This window comes from Engystomops pustulosus, unplaced genomic scaffold, assembly GCF_040894005.1.
Source record: "Engystomops pustulosus unplaced genomic scaffold, aEngPut4.maternal MAT_SCAFFOLD_292, whole genome shotgun sequence".
NCBI classification, from domain to species: Eukaryota; Metazoa; Chordata; class Amphibia; order Anura; family Leptodactylidae; genus Engystomops; species Engystomops pustulosus.
Genome location: NW_027285171.1, coordinates 11,877 through 37,795, shown reverse-complemented (window position 1 = coordinate 37,795; position 25,919 = coordinate 11,877). Strand labels below are relative to the sequence as shown.

The 25,919-nt window shown below is 42.7% G+C and overlaps 1 protein-coding gene across 1 annotated transcript; it reads left to right on the top strand.

Annotated features, from left to right (window-relative positions):
• On the top strand, positions 1 to 24,912 carry LOC140110503 (tropomodulin-2-like; the record flags this gene model as incomplete). Its single annotated transcript, XM_072132243.1, has 3 exons — positions 1 to 134; positions 19,145 to 19,295; positions 24,713 to 24,912. Coding segments are annotated over exons 2-3 (326 nt in total), but the record flags the coding sequence as incomplete, so codon positions are not given.
• Positions 24,913 to 25,919: the final 1,007 nt, after the last annotated feature.

The window sequence follows — 25,919 nt, the reverse complement described above, 5'->3', positions numbered from 1 at the left end:
AGATGGCGGCTGCGTAATCGTTTAGTCAATCCTTTGTAGTCCCTGCTTGTATTTCGCCACCTGTTGGCGGGAGGATAGAAGCGGTACCCTTGCTGGACATCACTCACTGAAAGGGATAGCAGGGAGGCTACAGGGTAAGATCAGCGATGCTTCTTTGTATACATCGTACTGTATATGTGCATGTAATAGAGGACGTATGGCTGCTACATAGATGATTGCAGTACTGTGTATATCTCTGCAGCACTGTGTATTAGACAGCTGGATGGGCATGCTGCAGCATAGTCGTAAAAGCTGTGCAGAAATGCATAGGTCAGGATAAGGGGGCACCAGTCTTGTAGGTGCAGGGTGTGCCCCCCCAGGCACTGTGTAGGGTACTGAGGAGGTGGCACTGACACTGGTGCAGTTAGCAGCCCTGTATTGTATATGATGGAAACTGGGTGTGTTGTGCTCTCCATCAGGCTGCACTTCTAGCAATGATTGCATGTACTGTACTGCAAGCTCCACTACTAATAGCAGGGTGTATCATGTAAATAGGCAGACATCTCATGCACGATGATCAGTGATTGCCACTGGCTGTCTCCACATTATCTATATCATCATCTTTATGATATAATGTATATGCACTGGTCATGGTGCTGAAAGTAAGCTCCATGCGGCAGGATGAGTGTGTGCTGCAGCATGACCCAGTGATTTCTCTCAACTCACAAGTGACTGCTCTCTACCTGTTATTTATAGAACAGTATTTGGGATTTCCTCTTCATTCTTCCCTTCTCTGTTATGTAACACTGGTTAATTAAAATAGCATTGGAATAATCACAGGGTAATGTGGACCTGTAGTAATATGGAGATGAGATTTGTAATCCACATCAGTGCTGGCAAATACTAATGTGGATAAAATAAGATCCAAACATAATCAAGATAAACATACAGAGCTCTACATAAAAATGTATAGATATTGTGTGGAATCATCTCCAGAAAACCAATACTTTGAGAAGACCACCCCTTATCGAGAGCAGATTTTCATTTCATCCATGGATTATACATACAGTCCATCTTCTTAGATAAGATATTTGGAGGTTGTTTTAGGAAAATTTTACTGAATAGTAAGTTCTGTTTTATGAGGAAGTTGGTTACTCATGGTAGGGTTTTATTTTGAGTAGACAGACCTATATTTTTAACAAATCTTCTCAAAGGGTTATTCTCCCCTTCCCATGCGAAAGCTTGAGGGCTCTCTGAGGGGACTGGGGGCTCTCTGACATTTCTGTTAGTAACACTGACAATGGAGAGAACTGTGGCCATCTCCATTTCTCTGTGGCCAAGAGACAGTGGTCAATGTTAAAAAAAAACAAAACTCAGTAGTTCAGATGATAATAGTAAACTTTGTTATATTCATTATTGAAGAAATATGTTCGTCTTTTTTTCCCTCTGACTTTATTTTCTTATTAGAAGTTTGTGTAAAATAGCTTTCTGACCTTTTCTCCGCTGAAAGATTAAACATGTCACCAGGAATGTCATTTTAGCTGTTGAAAGGTTCCAAAAGCCTATGCTATGCTAATTTTAAAAAGGTATTTTTCAGCATTTTGAATTATTTCAGTAGTTTATAATAGTTTAATTCACATTACTTGACTCCTTGCCAGCAGTGTGTGGTGAGCCCCTTGGAGCAACTGCAGCCTGTGTGTGCCTGTGTCAGTCTCCTCTCATCCACACTCATCCAACTCCCTCCCAACTTCCTTTCATGTACGTTACGTTGAGCAGGCAGGGGAGGGAGGGGGATGGTGTGAGGAGACACAGGCACACACATGATGCAACAGCTGCCCCCTCCTCTGGGACTCGCCACATGCTGCTGGCAGGGAGCCAGGTAATGTGAATTTAATTTATCTAAACAATTGAAATGATTCAGAATGCTGACAAAGGCTTTTTTAAAATAATGATATCATAGGCTATTAGAACCTGTCACCAGCTAAAAATGACATTTATGGGGACAGGTTCACTTTATGGAGCCCTTATGACTTATCTTATTACACATGGTCCCTGGATAGTCTAATATATTTCAAGGGAAATATTTTCTAGGTATGGAAAGTGTTTATTAGCCTGCTTATCTGTCTAAAAGTGGATGGACCTCACAATGCTTTCAGATACACAGCTCACTACAGAAGAAAGAGCAGGAATAAGGCTCAGAGAAGCTGCTTTATTATGTAATAAAATATATTACAAGTTTTTTCTATTATCACCTGCTTTATTCATTTCTGAAATGAAAAAAAAAAAAACTCAAATTTTTAGTTACACTTTAAAAGGAACCTGTCATACCGAAAGGCATTTTTCAGCAATGACAGGTTACAATCGTCCATTTAATTTTATTAGCTGTGGGAAATGGGACCCTTCAGACAGACTAGTTGTCTGGCACAAATTCATATCCAGGCAGGTTTGTCCAAATAAAAGTCCAAAGATTTATTTAACACAGTCCAACAAGAACTCAAGAAGCTTTCTTCATCATAAAACAAAAATATAATGTCCTTAGTTTCAGGGTAGCAGTACCAAAGGAATAGTCCAACAATGGCTCTCACCCAGCTTTTCAGGCTTTTGCTCCCGCTGTGTAGTGCAGGACCTGCAGTTAGTCTTCTCTTTAGAACAGCACCCAGCAACTTTGGCCTCTGTCCATTTGCGCCTCAACAATCTGAACACCCACACCTGCAGCTAAAGGGTCAGGTATATAACAGGTAATGGAGTATGGAGAGGAGCCATCAAGGCAGGAACCCTGCAATATCTAAACCCTGGATCTAAAGTCCAGTTACAAAACCATGGCCCCTATAACATGGAGACCAGGAACCGTAAAGGGACATACTGCCCATCTATCACTCTACCAAGTGATGGTTTACCTTACGTTAATAGCAATCTTCTAGTTTATGATACTTCGCTTGCACCCATCCTCCCATCAGCATCGCTCCTCTGTGAGTCGGCCCATCCCACTGCTTCTCTCTTCTATCACCCTGATAACGTCGGCTCACCTCAGCAAGCAGTTGTCGCACTTGTGCTGTAAGCCCTCTCCCTCCGGCATGTGCACTGAGAATGGAGACACGGCAAACCGCCTTCACTTCTGAGGCTTACGTGAACTATTGGAACAGGTTCCCATTGCACATATGGCATATTCTTAGGAATACTACTGTCAAAATTGGTGTTGAATGATATTCTACCACCTCCTTATTTTTTTACACTTGAGTGAAGGTAAAGCATTGGCTCTTTGAAAGATCAACTAAAAGACTTTTGGGTCAGCTTGTGTACATGAATGGATTTATCAAAAAGATAGAAGTATTTTTAGCATTACTCATTGGTCCTGGAAACTAACAGAAGGCACAACTTAGAATTGGCCACTCATGTGTCCTTCAATAATGGAGATACCATATGTGATTTATTTCCAGAACAATTTCAGCAAATCAATAACAGCAGGAAACACATATGTTTCATGGCCATAATGGAAGGTCATATCATATGCATGGCCTGCTATTACAATGAAAGGAGAGCCGGAGTAATCAATATAAGGAGAGCTATGAGACAAAGGAAAAGATGCCTGTTTTGTAAGATAAACATGTTTTGTGTAGCTTACAATGTCGGTGCCATTCCAGTGTGTTTTGTTAAATATAATGTATTCGGCATCCTAAAAAACATCGGTCCCCTGCTTATGGCTTTCCTCCAGTGGTTAGGAAATACTGGAATATGTGGTATATTATAGTATTTTGTATACCTATTATTATTACTCTATATATTTATTATTATAATATATTATTATATATTTATTACCTATAATTATTATATATTATTGCTTTAAAGGACCATTAAAGGGGTTATCATTAAAGAGGTTGTCCGTTCATTACATGCTTTACTTGCTGAATGTTACAGAGAAATAACCCTCTTATAAGAGACCTCGCTGTGTAGAAATATGATAAAATATGTCACACACAAAAACATAAGTTTTAACAATAAACCACTTGTTACCTGAATATAGTGGCAGAACAATGAGTCTTGTTCCCCCTATGTACAGTGGTAGATCAACCACCTCTGCCACCTCTGTGTTACTTGCCACCTCTGTGTAAAACAGAGGCTGGGAGAAGCACAGATTGGCGCAAAAGGACTGTTGCTTTTGACATGAAGGCACCCATCATGTCCTCCCTTCTCAATATGATTACATAACCAAGAATTTTTCTGAAAAATGTCATCTTTGCTGTTAAAGGGGGTTGTCCAAGACTTAAAAAAATAAACCTGTACTTCCCGCTGCAGTCCCTCCCCCTGTCCCACGCCGCCGCCTCTCTGGTTGCGATAAGCTGAGTTCAGCTTCAGGCCGGACACTGTGTGGGACACTGAGTTTGACAGCTGAGGTAAGTACAGGTTTGCAGCTCCCTCCCTGAGAACCTTTACATTTTAAAATATACCTGACTCACTGCCAACAAAAAATCCATGTTATGGGGTAAACGATGGGGCATCAGAGTCATGGGGGGGACATTTATCTTACACCGTTTCGTGCTCTGGCGTCAGATATAAGCCCCACCCCTTAGCCGGGCCAGATACCTCAGGAGGCTCTGCGCCCTGTCTGGTGAAGAACTGCTCTATTACCAGTTGCTATAAAGAGTGTGGGGGCACAGGACACAACCCTCTTCACAACCCCCTACATCCACTAGGTGTGGAGGTAGCGGAAACAGGGAAATAACTGAAGTTCCTGACTGTTCGCTAGAAAACTGGCGTACAAGCCTTGATAAATGTCCCCTATGGAGTCACCTTCATAATTCTTCCTCTCACCTTCCTACCTTGTAGTTGGCTGCACTGATCAAATCCATCTCAATCAGCAATGTGAAGTGAAGTCCACACCTCAGATTGTGTCTATGTGCATGCGCTGAGGTGTAGACTCCACTGCTCCATGTGCATTCCCAGAGTTGGATTTGAACAGTGCAACCAACAATGTTACTGAAAGGGAGAAGAAAAGGAGGGGGATAACAGGAAGACTCCATGTTTCCACCGACCACCCTCGTCACTCGGGTTCTTCATCAGATGTGAGCCAGATATATTCTAGAACTTTATTTTGTAAATGACTTCTTTTTTTTTAAACATGTTTGGTTTCTTATTGTTGTAAGCCATAGGAACCTGTCATCAGGTTGATAGGTCAAAACCTGCAGACAGGTTCCTTCCCTTTACCTTTCCATGGAAAAGCAGAATTATACATCTAGCTGAGAATATTTATACTGTCTTATATAAATGTGATTATTATGTATTATTAAATATAATGACACATTATTTTTAATGTAAATTGCATTTGACAATTCGACCATTGTTATTATCCTAATTTCCTTATAGACTTCAAAACATTCCAGTTCCTCAGAGAAGAAGGGAGCACATGAGTGGCATCTCTAACTAAACTGTTGTTAAGCAAAATGGCTCAGAATAGGGTCAAGGAATCAGCCGCCCACTGCTGGGAACTATTATGTGATTGATGTTGGATGGGAAGAGTAGGAACAAGAGAACTCATACTGCACCTGACTCTGTGGCTGGAGTTTTATTAACTCCTTAAGGACCAGGCCAAATTCAGTTTTTGGCTTTTCATTTTTTGCTTACCGCATTCCAAAAGCCAAAACTTTTTTATATTACCATTTACAGAGATTTATGAGGATTTGTTATCTGTGGAACAAATTGTATCTACTAGTCATATTCATTATAATTCTATGTAATCTACTGTGAAGCTGCAAAAAATTTCCAAAACTAGTGGAATTCACAAAAAAAGCAGTTATACCATTATCTAGTGGCCTCTGTATTCAAGGCTTTAACTATGCAGTCCAGATAACACACCCCCTTTATTCTATATGTCAGTATGATCATGGGGATACCAAATTTATATAGTTTTGTGGTGTTTCCCTTTTTTCACCATATTCTGACACTTATAATTTTTTTATACTTTGGTCTATGGTTCTGTTTAACATGGTAAAAAAACGGATATGTGCCCCTAGCTCCCCCCTGTACTTCCTTACCTCTCCACGCTCCTGCTCTGGATCCGGCAGTGTGGAGCGCGCATCCCCGCCGCATAGGGCTTGCGCGCTGGTGCTTGAAGATTTAAAGGGCCAGCACACTGCTAATTGGTGCTGCCCATTTCCAGGAATTTTAAAAAAGCCGCCCACTTCCTGCATTCCTGCATTCTTTGTGCTTCATGCCTCAGAGAAAGCTTGTTTCGTTGCCTTGTGCCTGTCTGCTGATTTCCGGTTGTGACTCCGCTTCCGTTCCTGCCTTGACCTCCTGCTTTGTTCCTGACGTTGATCCCGTGCTGCTTGTCTTGACCTCTTGCCTTTCCCCGACCATGATTCTGCATCACGACTTTGTACCACGTTTTGGCCACCACCGCGAGCAAAGTTGCGCTTGTGGAGCGACCTGGTGGGACCCTGCCGTAGCAAGTCCATCCCGCTTTGCAGCGGGCTTTGGTGAAAACCAGGTGCCACTTAGACTCTGCTCTGCTGGTACAGAGGATCCACTACCTCAGATCCTGACAGTTTCACTACCTCAGATCCTGACAGTAAGATCCGGCCATGGATTCCGCCAAGGTTCCACTACCAGAACTGGCTGTTCTCCCCGCCATCGTGGCCGGTCATTCCCAGCGAATTGCCGTACAAGATCAGCAGCTAGGAAAAGCCACCGCCATTCTACAGCAGCTATTGTCCTCCCAGCAGCCAGTTCCTGCAGTTCCACCTCCTACCCCCGTTTTGTCTACCTTCCACAGAACCTAGGCTGAGGCTCTCTATGCCTTCCAAATATGATGGGTATGCGAAGTTGTACAGAGGCTTTATTACCCAGTGCTTCTTGCATATTGAACTTCTTGATCAATCTTCTCTCAGGGAGAGCCCTGTCATGGGCCACACCCCTCTGGGACAAGGGAGACCCAGTTACAGCAGACATCACCGCTTTCTTCACTGAACTACAGACCGTCTTTGAGGAACCAGCCCAGACGTCTACTGCTGAGACTGTCATCCTGAACTTGTGCCAAGGGGACTCCTCTGTGGGTGACTATGAGGTGCAATTCCGTATTCTGGCTTCTGAACTTTCAGATCAGCCCGTAACACTTCCTCCAATTGTGTCCAGTGCGTCCTTAGCATCTAGGAAGTCATCACACCTAGGGTTCCTAGGAGGAGTGTCCCTAGGCGAGAGTAAAGCTTCTCAACGTCTGCATCTTCCCGTTCTGCTCAGCTTTGTAACAGGGATCCTGTTCCAGTCTCGGCCTTCCTAGACTCTGGTTCTGCAGGGAATTTTGTGGATGCTGCTCTGGTCTCCCGCCATCGTTTCCCTGTGGTTCGTCTGGAGAAGCCCCTGGTCATCTCATCCATCAGTGGGCAGATCCTTTGTGACTCAGTCCAGTATTGCCCCGAACCACTATTCCTGCAAGTTGGGGCCATACATAAAGAGAGACTGTTTTTGTGCTTCCCTGCTCCACATACTCCGTTCTATTGGGACTTCCGTGGTTGTAGAAACACGCACCTGTCCTCAACTGGCAGACTGGGGAGGATCTTCGCTGGATTCCAGTGCCAGTCTCGTTGCCTTGAGGCTCTCCGACCAGTGTCCGCCAGGTCTTCTTCTGAGTCTTCCAAGACATTGGTGGGTCTTCCTGCTGTTTATATGGACCTTGCTGATGTCTTCTCAGAATAAAAAGCAGAGTCTCTGCCTCTGCACCATCCCTACGAATGTCCTGTAGGGCTGCTACCGTCACATCTTCTCCACGTGGTCGGGTATAACGACTCCTTGTTTCCAAGAAGGATGGCTTCCTCCATCCGTGTATCAACTACCATGGTGTCAATAAAATCACAGTGAAAAAACTCTACCCACTACCCTTGATCACAGAACCTTTTGATTGTTTACGTGCTGCAGGGTTTTCACCAAGCTGGATCCGCGGGAGGCATATAACCTCATTCGCATCCATGAAGGCAATAAGTGGAAGACCGTCTTCAATACTCGTGACAGGCACTTCGACTGTGCAATGTGCCTGCAGTGTTTCAGGAATTTGTCAATGAAATTTTCAGAGACTTGCTCTACACCTGTGTTGTGGTATACCTAGACAATATCTTGGGTTTTCCTCTGACCTGGAGTCTCCTCAAGTCCACGTACGACGAGTTCTTAGGCGCCTAAGGTCCAATCGTCTATATGCCAAACTGGAGAAGTGCAGTTCCATCAGAAGAGCCTTCCATTTCTTGGATACGTCATCTCTGGTGAGGGCCTACAGATGGATCCAACCAAGTTATCTGCGGTACTTCAATGGCCTTGCCCAGTAGGACTTCCTGCGATACAGAGATTCATGGGTTTCCCCAAATTACTACCAGCAGTTTATACCGCATTTTTCCTCTCTTGTGTCTCCCATTGTGGCGTTGACAAAAAACGGTGAGCTTAAATTCTGGCCTCTGGCGGCCAAAGAAGCGTTTTCCAAGCTTAAATCTGCCTTTGCTTCTGCCCCTATCCTTACATGTCCTGACACTGAGAAACGAACACTTACTTGTGGGTTTTTTTCTAAAATCTTCTCCACTGCTGAGAGATCGTGAACTTCTGGATATTAAACTTACCTTGGAAGAGTGGCGCTATCTTTTGGAAGTCTGTGTATATACGGACCACAAGAATCTCCTGTACCTCCAAACTTTTCAGCGCCCCATGACAAGATAGCTGGTCCCTTTTTTTTTCTTGCTTCAATTTTCTGATCCACTTCCGCCCTGCTGAGAAGAATGTCAAGGCCGATGCTCTCTCTCTCGTGCCTCTAATGTTGTGGATCTGCGGCAGCTCCCTTCTGGCAAGACATATGTCCGACCTGCTTTTCGGAAAAAGATATTGACTTGAGGACATTGCTCTCAAGTGGCTGTGCATCCTGGGGTGCAGCGTTCAAAGGCCCTCATTTCTCGTTACTATTGGTGGCCAAACCTGGCCAAAGATGTGCACGAGTTTGTGGGTTCCTGCACCTCCTGTGTTCGTAACAAGCCATCTTGCCTAAAACCTGCTGGTCTCCTGTTGCCGTTACCCAGCTGTCCATGGACTCACGTGGCAATGGACTTTATTACGGATCTGCCATCTTCCTCTGGAAATTGCATCATCTGGGTGGTAACCGACAGGTTCTCGAAGATGTCTAATTTTGTTTCGCTGCCAGAGAGAGAGACAACCAAACTCTGGGCTGTTACCTTTGTCATTTTGTCTCTGCCCGTCAGGATGACTGGTCTACCCTGTTACTGTGGGCAGAATTCTGCTACAACTCTTTGGATTCGGAGTCTGCTGGCGCTGCCCCGTTCTTTATTGTCTTTGTACAAATTCCACGCCCACCTCTTCCTCTGTCCGTGCCCTCAGATGTCCCTGCAGTGGAAAAATTGGTGCAGGACCTCAAATCGATCTGGAAACAGACACTTCAGTCTCTACTTCAGGGTCAGTCCGCACCAAGACCCTGATTTATTTTATTTATCTATTTTTATATGAGTTTTAGGGAAAGGAAGTGATTTAAATTTTTTAATATTTCGAAAGGTTTTTTTTTTACATCTTTTATACATTTTTAGATCCCCTGGGGTCTCATCACTTATGCAATATACTGCAATGCTACTGTTTTGTAGTATATTGTGAATATACAGATTTTTTTATTACAGCCTGCTTCATGCAGGCCATGGTAGAGTGTGTTAATTGGCAGCGATAGGAGCCATCCAGAGGCAGAAAAAAGTATGATTTGTGTTGCATGAAAGCCGGTGCGATTGCGCCAAAATACGATCGCATGCGCCAAAAACCCCTTTTAAATCAATGTCCCAGCGGCGCAAAATGAAAATCGTCGGGATGTCCAGTGAAAGTGCGGTCCGTGGGGCCCTTAATAAATGAGCCCCAATGTGAAGAATCTGATAGTAAATCACTCTTCAAATCCTCTCCGTTCCAAGAACTGGGTTTCACCTCAAGTTCTTCTTTCTACTATTTTCTTTTTATTATATTAATAAACATAAGAAATACATTGTAGATATCTAATGATATTTCTATGCAGATCATTCTGGGAGCACGGTCACATGTAAATCCATATTTGTCCCTATGCAGGAGGATTAGTTAAGGGAATCAGGAAGGTCGTCATAAACCTGATAATCCATGCCTGCAGATACAGACAGTGTTACCTGCATGGAAACAATTTCTTAATCATTTATTAGGAGCTGACCTTCTTTTCTTGTACAAGATATACCGGGTCACATAAGGAATATGTTAGGAATACAGTAGTTTCTAGGATTGTTTTTCTGACCATTAATGAAATGATTCTGAATATATAAACCCAATTTCTTACAGATTTTTATATTTTCCTTATTTAGATTTAATGTACTTATGTACCAACATAATAAAATGGAAACCTACAACCTATCTGCCTATTGAAGGGGTTGTCTGTGATTAAGTAAAAATTGCACAGTAACCGAGGGAGGGGGTATGGGATGCAGAAAAACTAAATGTATACTTACCTTCCTCAGCGCTCCCGGTTTCCTGAGCTATGGTCCTTCTGTACCGTACCCCTATTTGTTTACAGCTGATGTATTGGCGCTGTATTAGGTGCTTGGACATGAGACAGATGTCCAGGCGGAAGTTGACCATACTGATGAGGTGTTGTTTGCCTGTAAACAAACAGTGGCATGGCACGGAGAGCCCCGGAGCAGGAAACGGGGACTACTGAGGAGGGTTAGTGCACATTTATTTATTTATTTATTTTCAGCACCCCCAAACCCCCTCTGGCCACTTGCATTTTTTACTTTAAGGTATATCTAATGGTGGGTTCCTACTAAAACCGTAAGCATTAAACTATCTTTCTCTAATCCTGCAACATTTCCTAACCTGATTTAAACTTTATCTAACTAATGCTAATCTATTTTCGACAGAGGCTACTGGGGAGTAGACTCTCCCAGGTGTGGTAACAAAGGCTACTCCAATTCCCAGTAGTCTATGCTACCCCACCTACTTCAATAGGGAGCAAATAGACCTCTCAATAGGAAGCAAATCGGATTGTCCTTTAGAATCAGGGCACAATGAAAATAAAATAGTAAATGAAAGTAGTACAAGCAGAGTTATTGTTATAACACGCTTTTTTTTATCTCAAAATTGTTGATTGTACATACAAACATCCTTGACGCATGAACTCATATCCCAGCATGTGATGTTTCCGGATTGTTTTCAGCCCCAACAGTAACACAATTGTCTAGCTTGACCTAAATGTACAATGTTGTTATTGAAGAAGACACTGACATTACGCAGACCCCAAACAAACAGTCCCATGTACTACATATGTGTTGTCCATTTCTGACTTCCAGATCAGGGTAACCAACGGTCATGTATTCACAGAAACTATTAGATCACACAGAAGTCCAACTAATCTCTTTTTTTACTTGTTTTTTTACTTTGATTTTACAGTTGATCTTTATATACACATAAACAAATAATCGCATTGATAAAATGCTCCAGAATTGTGATTTTACAGCAAATGTAATTACCGTATATACTTGTGTATAAGCCAAGTTTTTCAGCACAAAAAAGGTGCTGAAAAACATCCCCTCGGCTTATACACGAGTCAATACACAATGTCAATGCACTTAAAAAATAATAAACTTATATAATCACCCTCCAGTGGCCCCGATGTGCAGCGCTGCTCCCCTGATGTCCGCGCGGGTCCTCTTCTGGCTTCCGCGCCTGTCTTCTTTCTTCTGTAACATCGTGCTGGGCGCTGCCATGTTTTTCTCCCGGGCGGCACCTATTATGACGTCAGCAGCAGCGAGTCATACTATGCGCCTGCCGTCCGGGGGAGAACAATGGCGGCGCCCAGCACGATGTTACAGAAGAAAGAAGACAGGCGCGGAAGCCAGAAGACGAGCCACGCTGACATCGGGGGAGCAGCGCTGCGCATCGGGGCCCCCGGAGGGTGAGCATATAAGTTTTTTGGGTTTTTTTTAATGCTGGGCTGGCTGTATACTACTGTGGGCAGGCTGAGGTGGCTCTATACTACTGGGGGCAGGCTGGACTCCCAGTTTTCGGTGGTAAAATTAGGGGTCTCGGCTTATACTCGGGTCACCTTATACTCGAGTATATACAGTATTTTAAAAACAGTGGGTCAGAAGAGGTGACAGGTTAAGGTAAGCTATTTAAAGGGCTTGTCACAGTTCATTCATTTTTTTCCCAGGCCACACACTTGCTAGCCAAAATTATTAAACTGGATTCAGCTTGTTTTTTCCAAGTGCACTATGTTGGACTGCAGTTGTATACAACCTGCATTTGGGGGACATGTAAAAAAATAAATTAACTTGAACAACCCCTTTAAACTGGTGACTGTTATAGATGGGGATGTCGACATGGCAATTTGAAACACCTCAGTATATGCCATCACTATAAATGGGCATAGCATCATATAGTCATGGCATCTGCCCAGAACAGCTGGGTTTACCCTTCCTGAAAATGTGTTGCTTCTTATTTAAAGGCTTCACAGCCTGCAGTGTTGCTTTGGGTGTGACAAAAGGGACTTGTAAGGCAGTGAGTTTGAGTTAACATCATAGACTTAGTGTTACTGACACTGCCCATTATGGCATCACAAGTATGGCTCAGGATGGGTGTTGACATCACAGGGTGGGGACACCAACAGATATAACATTACTCCATTAACAATGTTAGATAATGCTTGATTGTTTTCTCTTAAAGGGGAGTATGAACGTCTGATACAAAAACCCATGATTATATAAATAAATGAATATAACAAATCTCAATGTCATTAGCCATACCCAAGATGGTTGCCACTGGAAACTACAAGTCCCATGATATTTTAGTTCTCAGTAACTCCTCCTCCCTCTTATGCTCTTCTCCCAATGATGATTTAACAGACTTTCTAGGGCTGTTACCATAGCAATGATGTGTAACTGCCATCATGGCACATCATGTGACCAGCAGCCATCTGTCCTGTGTCTGCTCCATGCTGAGAAAATCAATGGACTGATTAAAGGGCCAGTAGCATTTTAATTCTTTATGTATGTACCTATATAGTGTATGTTAACAGCATTCTGCTATATCTTAAATCGCTAATTGGCTTATATTTTAATGACCCATTTGAATATTAATTATGCGGATTCCTGGAATACCCCTTTAAACAACCTTTTTGGATCCACCTCACTAAATGCTTAGTCGTATTTCTCTTCCTTATCTATGATGGATTCCTGGTTTGGCAAGCTGACCGCCTTTGTAGCAGCAGCATCTTCACTAGAGAAGTACTGCAGTATCACTATCATACCTTATCACTTTCTCTGCAAAGTAGGAAAAGGAGAGACAGTGATAAGACTGATCATGTGTGTCCTTCTTGGAACATTTATTTGGGTGGACAGGAAAAAAGGGCAGTCTATAGAAATCACACGTGGCACTATTCTAACATTTTCACAGATTTTTCAGACTAAATTTACAGTGCTTTTCCCATGTGTAGTTTCTTGGTCTAGATAAATAAATCCATACAAGCATCTACACTTCTGGTGCCTTAATGAAACATCACAGAACATTGTGGCATTGGCAATGATAGGAGGGGATCTTAGCTGCCTAGTCAAAGGGAACATTCTCCATGGATACACTGCAAAGGAAGGGCTTAGACAATGGCTACACTATTCATTTAGAAACCCTGTGAACTTTCAGTTTTTAGGATTAACTCCTACTGTATTCTTTATCACAGAAATATTAAGAGTTACAAGATAGACCATGATCAGAGTCCGGGACTGCCTCCAATGTACCCTTGGGGGGCCAGAAATCTTGTAACAATGGCTTCCTGGTAGCCATTTTTGTTGGAAATCCTTTCATAACTATGAAGGATCCATTTGGCTGCAAATACGTATGTCCTCATTGTGGAGATGGGATGAAACCTAAGCTACGCACCTCTGGTGTTGGATTATCTCCTTAAAAAATAGTTGGATCCTCCGGTAATCATATATCTGCACAAATACAGTGGGTTGAGTTAATGTTCGTTTAAAGGAGTTGTCCAGGAGTAGTTAAAGGTGTATTTCCTCAAAGACAAGATTCTTAAATATTCTAAGGATAACAAAATAACACATTCTTTAATTCGGTGTTATTAACAGAAATACAGCATTACACAGATATAGTTCCAACCTGTCTCTATCAGTCCTGGGGTACACAATTTGGTTGTCCCTGGATCCGACCGTAAATATTGTGACTATAGCTATACAGGCAATCCACTACTTAAGAACACCCGACTTACAGACAACCCCTAGTTACAAATGGACCTCTTGATGTTGGTAATTGTCACAGGTAACCCCACGATCCATGTCACGGATAGCGGGTGCACCCGTGCCCCCCCCCCCCCCCCCGTGGTCCCACTGCACCGGCCCTGGCCTTACCTCTCCATGCTGCTGCTCCCATCCGGACTAGGCCTTGCGCATGGCCCTGCTCCCTTGGGCGCGCACGCCGCAGTGCTCAGAGATTGAAAGGGCCAGCGCACAGGTGATTGGTGCTGGCCACTCACGGGTCTGCATTTAATCCAGCGGCTCCCAATATTTCCCCCCCCCCACAGCATTCCTGTGTTTTGCGTGATCCTGCTCCTGCGTTCCTGCCACTTGTGCCTGTCTGTTCCTGCGTTTCTGTTCCATGTGCCAGCTCAGGATTCCTGACGAGAGTTCTTCTGTTCCTTACTGCACTGTTCTCCCGCTGTCACCCTGGGTACTGACTGTCTCCTGCATTGCTACCTTGGCTGCCACCTCGGGCTAGTGGAACGACCTGGTGGTACCCCGCTGCAGCAAGACCATCCTGATTAGGTGCCACTTAAGACTCCGGTCCCAAGTGTCCGGTAGTACCATCTCCCGCGGTGTACCAAAAGGTCCACAGACTCAGAGCCCTGACTGTAATCTACTGTACTTTAGCTTTAGCCTACAATAAACAGCTTTAAAAGTTATCAAATGCGTCTGCAATTAAGATTTATTGTTAATCCTGGTTCTTATAACAATAAAACATTTTTAAAATCCAGAGACCAAAAAATATTTGGCTGAGATTAAAATGATAAAATATACAGTTCCGAATTACATACAAATTCAACTTAAGAACAAACCTACAGAACCTATCTTGCATGTCACCCGGGGATTGACTGTATAAATAAAGATTATTATTATTAGTATTATTATGGTCAGATTCTTCTCATGCAAAGCTTTTCTTTTGTACGTGGTGCAGTGCTCCCTGCCTCCTGCTTTACAAGACCAGTTCAGACACAGGCACTTCATGTTGGCAAGCAGCAGTGTGCAGAGACTTACTCTACAAACTACAGACAAGATAAGGTCTTTATTCTAGGGGAGGGGGGCATAGCAGTGCTGGCTGTGTATGTTATAGGTGAGATAGCAGAGCTGAATGTTTTATTGTCATATATCCATCCACTCTGATCTGATTCATTTCTTTTTTCTATTCTATTTGTAGAATGTTCATAAGATAAATTAAAGTGTAGCTAAACCCTGTACCCTGATAATCTAAGCACATTGTCAGCACACAGCATCTCATAGCACAGAGGATTGCCGCCTTAGAGAGTCCTCGCCCACACTATGGATTCTTAAAATGACCATCTTTGAGTGACGGGACCAAAAACAGCAATAAAATGGAGTAAAATTGTAAAGTAAGGGGGTTAAAAATTATCTATATTGTGTAAACATCACTTGGGGATTAAAATTTGAGCTCTTTCTTTCATGGGCAACCCCCTTCAAATGAAGTGACTACTGCAGCCTCTTCACCTCATGCCAAGCAAACCTGGTGTTGGTCTGGGGTACCTAGGGCCGACTAGTGAAATTAATTCTGGAGGCCCTGCTACATAGAAATATTTCCGATTTTACAGGAGCCTAGGATCAAAGAATGTTTAGGCACTGGTGGGGGAAGGTAATGAAATAAAAAATAAAGTAGTACCTTTCTCCTTCCCTCTTTTTCAGTGCACGCCTCTTGGTTTGTACATAGGGGTTTTTAGGGGTGAAGTTATGTCAGGGTAGGGGAATAATAAGAATTACATTTGGTTTCCCAGGGCAGGTGTCGGGGCCCACTGGTAAATTCAGCGGTCCACCGGTGGGCCAATCCGAGCCTGAGAACACTGCTATAGCCTGTGCTTGGTATTGCATTTGTTATTGTATCATTTATAAGAGAACTGAGTAGCAACCAGGCCACATGACAAATGAACATGTGGCACGAGTGATCAGAAACGTTGCTTATTATAGTACCAAAACGGCTGCAAAATAGTGTGGCCAGTGAGAGTCTGAAACTTGTCATTCTAAAATTAATCACCTCTCCTAAGGATACATTACTATAACCTGACAACCCCTTAAATGTGTTTAGTCAGCTCACACCTGACCACATGACATATATGAAGGAATGTATTGGTTAGATGTGTATAACTATGTAGTGTCATGAAATTTCTGAAATCTGGCTTTCATTAGCATTAAAAATCTACAGTTGTGCAATCCAAAGATGTTTAGACACTCAGTACAAGTCACTGAAAATTAAGACTTGTTTCACAGTTTTGAGATGTTTCCATTGAATCCATTGGGCGGTAGTGTAATATTTGTAGCACAAACTTATCACTTACTAGCTAGTGTTAGACGTACAATTTCTGAATGCAGAACAGTCCATTGATTATATTGGAACAGATTTCCACCTCATTGAAGCCATTGTTTTATCCTGTATGAATGTGGCCATTGCTGTCCTTGTAGGAGGGTTGTAGTTGTCTAAGGCTCACTTTTGCTGTACAGGCGGTCCCCTACTTAAGAACACCCGACTTAAATGCGACCCCTAGTTACAAACGGACCTTTAATTTACTGTACTTTAGCCTTAGGCTACAATAAACAGCACTTACAGTTATTACTGGTGTCTGTAATTTACCTTTATTGTTAATACTGGTTCTTATGACAATCCAAGATTTTTAAAATCCAATTGTCACAGAGATCAAAAAAAATTCTAGCTGGACTTACAATGATAAAATATCCAGTTCCTACTTACATACAAATTCAACTTAAGAACAAATCTACAGAACCTATCTTGTATGTAACCTGGGGACTGTCTGCATTATAATGCTGTATTTATGCCGTAATCCCCCAATTATGCAAATATAAGTATATGTAAAATCTTTATTAAATCTCTTCATATTACTGCAGTTCTTTTAAGTCTTTTGTTGAGTTACAAGCAAAGTGAAACAAATGTTTATGAAATATTCCTTTTTGCAGCTTCTAATAGGCTTAATGGTCTTAATCATCAGAGTATCCTTTAGTTAATCTCCAGTTCTTTTAAGCACAAGGAGCTAAATATAGTTCAGTTTTGTCTTTGTATTTATTACTTTCTGTCTCGTGCACTAAATATAACACTTGAATCATTTTCCATAGCCAGAATTTATAATAGGCAGGCATGGTGCCCCCATTGCAGGAAAAATTTACTGTGACTGACACAGTTCTCTATTATATTTAGTGACCCACTCCCTATTGGGAGACCCCCCGTATAAACTATTTAGGTGTTTGTTTTTCAGAGGCGTGCAGACCTTGAGAAAAAAAATTACACCATGCACAATTTTTTTCTTGCCTTCATACCACAGGCTTCCATCGAAGTTCATGGGTTCACAAAAAAATAAAAACCTGACAAAATGTCAGATGTCATCCAAACAAAACACTATGGGGGGTGGGGCCATTCATCATATTTGGTGCTAGCTGTTATTTTTTGGCGCTCGATTGTAGTGGTCATATATGATGGTATATTGTGGTGCGCGGCCTTAATGTACTTGGTGCACTGTAAGAAGAACAAATGAGCGAAAGAATTGAGAAACCACATTCATGAAGGGGTTTAGAAGTTGCCAGACCTGATTTTTGTTGGTCTAATTATGCACCACAAAAAGGTGCCAAAAAAGTGTCAGGAAACTAGAAGTGCAGGAAAAGTGTAGGGACTGAAGAGCTGTGCCCAAAATGAGCAACAAAAAAATAACTGGGCAGAGCCAATAATAAGTAACCCCCTATGTTTATACCAGGGCGGTTCAATAACTACCTGTGTTAGAAATGAAGACACCACTTTTTCAAAAAAAATTTATTTTTCAACATAGTCCCCTTTAGAAAGATACACTTCTCCCAACGTTCCTGCTATTTCTTTAACCCCTCCAAAAAATAAGATTTGTCGAACTCTCCAAAAAACCGCTCTGTCTCGGCGATTACTTTCTCGTTTGAGCCATTTCTTCATGTTAGAAAAAGTTGTGTTGATAATGCGGCCGTGTCTCCTTCAATTTTTTGTCTAAGCGGTCCAATAACTCACTGTAGTATTGCCCAGTGATCGTTCTTCCTTTTTCTAAAAAATCCATGAGGATGACGCTGTTCGTAATGATGAATCCAGGTTTCTTCAATGGTGACAACTCGCTGAAAAATCTCCTTTGAATCTCGCTTAAATTGCTCCAAACACTGCTTTGAAGTTAACAGCCGCATCCGCTTGTTGTCCACCATGAGCAATCGCGACACCCATCGAGCCGACAATTTTTTCACCTCCAATTTAGGCTACATTCACACAATGTACTACGGTAAGGCGGGCATACATCGGCGCTGCGGAATGGAGCAGGGGATGAGCGCTGCTCATCTCCGCCCCTCTCCGTATCACATGTACTATCTTTTCCCGGGCTACGGAGCGGTACGGTGCCGCACCCGTACAGGGCCGTGAGCCTATAGAAGTGTATGGGGGACGTATATCGGCCGTACATACGTCGGCCGTATATACGTCCCCCATACATGTGTGTTAATGTAGCCTTATCATGTAAAATATTAGTTGCCGTTCAGATCGACACACCTATGGCCTCTGCTACGGCCTCACCTTGTATATCCAACCTTATACTTGTATTCACAGGACAAGAAGTTGATGGAGTCAATAATCTGTTACTGCTTCACTGTGTCAGATTTTATGTTCTCCATCTCTAGTAATGACTTTGGTTCAAAATGAGATGCGAAGATAACTTGCAGGAATAATTATCACCCATTTAAGATGCCCTTTTGCTTTCTTACGCTCCGCTTGAATGATAAGAGGAGGTTTGCAACAAACACATAGAAATACATGAGGCCATATTCAGTTTACACTCTTGTTCATGGTCGGTGCATGTTATTTCTTATTTCTTAACATTTTTATCTTATTACAGGACAACCATTGTGGATCATTCAGTCATGTCTCTGCCATTCAGGAAAGACTTTGACAAATATAAGAATATAAACGAAGATGAGATTCTAAACAAATTATCTGAAGATGAATTGAAACAGTTGGAGAACGTTTTAGAAGAGCTGGACCCTGAGGTATGTGTAGGGAGATCTCAAGGGAATAGGGATTTACTCTACACATAACAACACATTTGCATCATCATTGTTTTCTAATACATTGAAAACTGCGTACCACATAGCCCATACAAGTATTATGGGTACATTGTCCAGATCCAGAGCCTTATCCTTATTTCTTAAACAATCAAGTTGTACACTCATTTAAAAAGAAAAAAATAAATAAATTCAACACCCAGTTTGTTTTTCTCACCTGCTTCAAACATAACAGGACTAAAATGTTGATTACTTATCTTTATTTTGAGTCATCAATTTCATACTGGTAAGGGCCGAGCCCCAGCACCTCCACTCATGAAATGCTTCATGTGACTGCAATATTACACACAGTGCTGTATATTGTATAGTGGCTGTGCTTTGTAGCTGTAGTGCTGTGGATCAGAGAAGCATTGAACTATGGACATTTGAATATTTCTCCTATACAAAGCACTTTTTACTTTATTTGACATCAAGGGTTAACTTGCATTAACCAATAGTATTTTGTTATATACATTCTGTTTATTATTGCTAGAGTAAAGAGTCAGTGAACACTGTGAGACATCTCTGACTGTATATCTCTAACTAAAGAGAAGTTAGTAATTTTCCACAGCTATACTAGAAATTCTTTTGAAGAGGAAAAAACTGACCTGTTTACCAGAAGATAAGACATACTGCTGTCTGGGAAGTTGTGTACCACTTTAGAAATTTTCTGCCATAGAATATTATGGGTACGCAATGTAAATCTATGGGAGAAAGCAGTATCATTGTGCTGAAATAGAAGGTATATAAAGAGAACACTCCCAGTCCTTAGTATCTTGCAGTTAGGGAACATAGCTTGGAGAGAAGACTGCCATGCTACTGCCAGTACAAGAAGCTGAGACTGGGATATGCTGACATTGACCCCAGGCTCCACGTCTTTTGCCAGGGAAAAAGAGGGACAGCTATCCCACGCCTTTCCTCAATGTGGAACACTACTTCTGTCAGGGAGGAGATTGGAGAAGTCAGTCTTATTCTTTGTTTGTATTGCTTTGCACCTGAATTACTTCAGTAAAGAAGGTAACCCTTTATTGCAGACCCTGAATCTCTGGACTTAATTCCCATTGGGCTTCCCCATGCCTTACCATCCCTTCCGGAGAGCAGCAACACACCTCTGTGGTGCCTGCCGGACCCAGCATAGTATTGGGGCCACCCCTAGCCCAGGCCAAACTATTAGAGTGATCAATATGTCATCACAGTGGATGTTGTCCCAGCAATATGATATTGATGACTTAAAGGCTTTAAAATGATGCAACCCAATTCACTTACATACCGTATATACTCGTGTATAAGCCGAGTTTTTCAGCACAAAAAATGTATCGCATGGACATGACTCTGCGGGCAAGAGAAGAGGAGCTGCCGGGACCCGCGCCGAAGATCGAGAACCTCGCGCTGAAGATCGGGACCCGCGCCAATAATCCAGACACCGGAGGGTGAGTATTAAGTTTTTAATTTTTTTTGGCAGGGGGCTGGCTGTATACTACGTGGGGGTTGGCTGTATACTACATGGGGGCTTGCTGTATACTACATGGGGGTTGGCTGTATACCACATGGGGGCTGGCTGTATACTACATGGGGGCTGGCTGTATACTATATGGGGACTGGCTGTATACTACATGGTGGCTGGCTGTATACTAAGTGGGGGCTGGCTGTATACTATATGAGGCTGGCTGTATACTATATGAGGCTGGCTGAATACTACTTGGGGCTGGCTGTATACTACATGGGGCTGGCTGTATACTACTTGGGGCTGGCTGTATACTTATTCTTACTTGGGGCTGGCTGGCTTGGGTATGGCTGGCTGTATACTACATGGGGGCTGGCTAGCTGTATACTACACCCTCAACTTATACTCGAGTCAATAGGTTTTCCCAGTTTTTGGTGGTAAAATTAGGGGTCTCGGCTTATACACGGGTCGGTTTATACTCGAGTATATACGGTAAGTTGTGATGTAGGGTGACACAGTGAACTTAAGATGTGTGACGGCTGTGCAGCCATGACCTAATGAGAATTGGTATCTTTTTTCCATACTTTTTTCCTTATTGATCCTTGCCTACTTATGGATCAAGCTAAAGCTGTGTTACCTTGCTGTGGTTTTGTTGCGGGTTTGGCACATTTACCACAAAATCAGCAAAAATAGCTATAAATCTGCAGAAGGGAAACACAGCCTTATACATAGTGAAAAGCTATAAATTCAGAGCTTTTTGTCTTAGCATAATATAATCAGTATCACAGGGCCCATAGAAACACTTCTGTCATTAGGGTTAATGTATGTCACATGGATGTCGCTCTGGCCATCCCATCCAAGTCATGACGCATTATAATAATTAATACCAGTCATGTTACTCGCAAGAACTTAATTGCAAGGCTTTCATTTTACATTCTCTGGGTTGTTGTCTCCAAGTCTCCCGCATGCTGGCAGCTGCTCTTCCCACAGAAGCCAAGAACAACACTGAAATACTCTTTATTGACTGCAAAGTCACCTTAGCCGGGAACAAATGACTCCTCTTGAAATGAAACATGTGTTAGTTTTAGGAAAAGAAAATGTGCAGAAATTTCCATTCCGTCAGGTAAATGAGTAACTTCACTTTTCTCACAATGCTCCCGAACCAGAAATAGAAAGTGATATAGTTGTGTGCCTGATTCCTGAACCACATTCATTCAGCTGATTAGTGTTAAAAGGAACAAAGCAATAACCCTTTCATTACCAGAACCTGCAGTGTGATTAAAGGGGTTTTCCGAGTTAACTAATAAATTAGTGCCGGGCTGGGGCGGGCTATTTAAAAATAATAAACATGTACTTACCTCCTCTGGCGCTGCCGATGTCCCTTGCCACGGTCCATCTGATCCGTGCCCCTGTTTGTTTACAGGGGCACAGTAGCCATGCACAGGGAGCTTCCGGCCGGCGATGTGGCCGGCTCCTCCCATCCGTCCCTATCTCTCAGCATTGTAAGTGCTGAGAGATGGTGTAATTTTTGGCGCACAATAGACCTGGGAAAAAATGGTCAGTGAGCAAAATCAAGGCGCAGTCCATGTAAGATTTTGGCGCACATTGATGTCGGCATTTTTATGGCGCACAACTGATTATTACCGTCTACCCATTATTTACTTACAGCAGTGCGCCGTTTGGCTGTGATTCCAGAGACTGATCTCTGATGCCGACAGTCGTGCTTGCGCCAGAATTAGTAAATCCCTCCCATTGTCTGCTTCTGCTGTGGCAGTTAAAAGCTGAGCCGTGATTGGTTGCTATTCTGCCACAGGTCATTAATATGAGCTCCGAGTTTTGGTAACTGTAGGCAATGAGTATAAGACGCTTATGTGTGAGGTAAGATGGAGAGAGATGGGGGAGATTTATCAGAAATGTCTAAGGTAAAACTGTTCCAGTTGCCCATGGAAACCAGAGATCAGCTGTAATTTTATAAACAGCTGTTCGAAAAATGAAACTTGAGCTCTGATTGGTTGTTATGGGCTAATAGTTCTGCTCTCATACACTCCTGATAAATCTCCCCATAGACAAAATGACAGAGACAAAAACAGACAGAGACATTCAGAGGCAGAGACAGTCAAAGGCAGAGACAGTCAGAGGCAGAGCCAGTCAGAGATAGCTGGAGTCAGTCAGAGACAGAGACAGAAACGGTTAATAGCTATGATTAAGGACAGTACATCTGTCCGAAACGCGTAAGCTGTGATGTGTCTGTTATAAGTGGATTTCCTGTACTGCTATTTAATGCCTTAATAAAGAACAAAGTTTTTCAAGTGTTTGGAGCATGGCTGGACCTTGGATTTTTGGTGCTACAAGTATACGTATACCCCAGCAGAGGGGTGGCCCGTGCCTCACTCAACACTTAAGGAGCAAGGTGAGCTGGTTTCTCCAATTTTCTATGATTCAATGTAGAGTAGAACTCTACCTACGTCAATATGCTGGAAGCCTACATATACACTTACCGGCCACTTTATTAGGTACACCATGCTAGTAATGGGTTGGACCCCCTTTTGCCTTCAGAACTGCTTCAATTCTTCGTGGCATAGATTCAACAAGGTGCTGGAAGCATTCCTCAGAGATTTTGGTCCATATTGACATGATGGCATCACACAGTTGCCACAGATTTGTCGGCTGCACATCCATGATGCGAATCTCCCGTTCCACCACATCCCAAAGATGCTCTATTGGATTCAGATCTGGTGACTGTGGAGGCCATTTGAGTACAGTGAACTCATTGTCATGTTCAAGAAACCAGTCTGAGATGATTCCAGCTTTATGACATGGCGCATTATCCTGCTGAAAGTAGCCATCAGATGTTGGGTACATTGTGGTCATAAAGGGATGGACATGGTCAGCAACAATACTCAGGTAGGCTGTGGCGTTGCAACGATGCTCAATTGGTACCAAGGGGCCCAAAGAGTGCCAAGAAAATATTGCCCACACCATGACACCACCACCACCAGCCTGAACCGTTGATACAAGGCAGGATGGATCCATGCTTTCATGTTGTTGACGCCAAATTCTGACCCTACCATCCGAATGTCGCAGCAAAAATCGAGACTCATCAGACCAGGCAACGTTTTTCCAATTTCGATGAGCTTGTGCAAATTGTAGCCTCAGTTTCCTGTTCTTAGCTGAAAGGAGTGGCACCCGGTGTGGTCTTCTGTTGCTGTAGCCCATCTGCCTCAAAGTTCGACGTACTGTGCGTACAGAGATGCTCTTCTGCCTACCTTGGTTGTAATGGGTGGCGATTTGAGTCACTGTTGCCTTTCTATCAGCTCGAACCAGTCTGCCCATTCTCCTCTGACCTCTGGCATCAACAAGGCATTTCCGCCCACAGAACTGCCGCTCACTGGATGTTTTTTCTTTTTCGGACCATTCTCTGTAAACCCTAGAGATGGTTGTGCGTGAAAATCCCAGTAGATCAGCAGTTTCTGAAATACTCAGACCAGCTCTTCTGGCACCAACAACCATGCCACGTTCAAAGGCACTCAAATCACCTTTCTTCCCCATTCTGATGCTTGGTTTGAACTGCAGGAGATTGTCTTGACCATGTCTACATGCCTAAATGCACTGAGTTGCCGCCATGTGATTGGCTGGTTAGAAATTAAGTGTTAACGAGCAGTTGGACAGGTGTACCTAATAAAGTGGCCGGTGAGTGTATAACAAATAAAACAGTTAAGCTGATCAAGACTGCGAGTGCCAGGATCTTTGTTGAATAGAGTACAACTCTAGACCATCACCTAGGCCAAGATCAGGGCTGACTAGCATGACTTTCTCACAGTGCAGCTCCACCCCCATGACTCTATACAGACCTTGGAATTCATTGTTCACACTGAGAACAGAACACAATGTAATAATGTGATTCTTTCTTTTTTTTCAGAATGCCCTATTACCAGCAGGCTTCCGACAGAAAGACCAGACAACCAAGGAGGCTTCTGGAACATTCGACAGGGAGCATCTATTGGCCTATTTGCAGAAAGAAGCCATGGAGCACCAAGACAGAGAGGACTATGTGCCATTTACTGGAGAAAAGAAAGGTAATGCAAAACATGATATCAACAACACAGAGATTATTTTTTTGTGTGTGATTTTTTTTTTTTAAAGTATAAAAGTTTTAAAAGTACAAAATGTCTCACTGAGATGGTGAGGGACCTATGTACCCATTGGAGTAGGAAACACACACTCCACTGTTTGGGGCCGCGTACTACCAACAATACACACTTAACAGATCATGGACTGGTTGGTACCTGGTTAAACCATGGCACAGTCCCAGCGTCTCCTGAGCTGCACTGAGGGTGACTTTCTGCCAAATACAGAAGCCTTCTAATAGCCCGGAGTCATGAATGCATTGCCTTTGTAAATTTTACATTGAGCTTTTGATCCTTCAGATATCAATTATTTTCAGGATCCAGGAAGGCTAAAGGAATACCATTTATATTTTTTATTCTTGTAACTAGTTCTAGGCACATGGCCACGTAGCCTCACCTTCTGTACAACTGTTACCATGTGTAAGCACTTCCAGTATTTGCAGTGTGTGTTACCAGGTCCATTCTATTAGAGGTCCTCCCTCCATGTATTTGTACTGTATCTGTTATCTGTATATATCTGTAGTATAATGGAGGTGGCTTGTTTGTCTTTTCTGCAGCAAGAGGAACATGTGGTTTCTATTATGATGCAAGTGAAGCCAAAATGTTTCCCATCTGATATATTATGAAAAAGTCGGATTGTGATTCATGTTTTTTTTTGCCTTTGCTACAAACTTTGATAAATCTTCTGACTAGTTATGTAAGTGGACAGTATAGATTATTAACCCTTTTTATAAACTCACTCTTATCAAGGTACCATATATACTTGAAAGTGCCATATTGCTAACAAATACTTAACTGTAGCATAAATAATAATAATAATTCTTTATTTATATAGCGCACACAGATTACACAGTGTTGCACAAAGCTTGCCAAATTGGTCCCTGTCCCCATGGGGCTCACAATCTAAACAACCTAACAGTATGTTTTGGATTGTGGGAGGAAACGGGAGTACCCGGCGAAAACCCATGCAAACACATTTTCTGTTCCTCAAGAATTAAG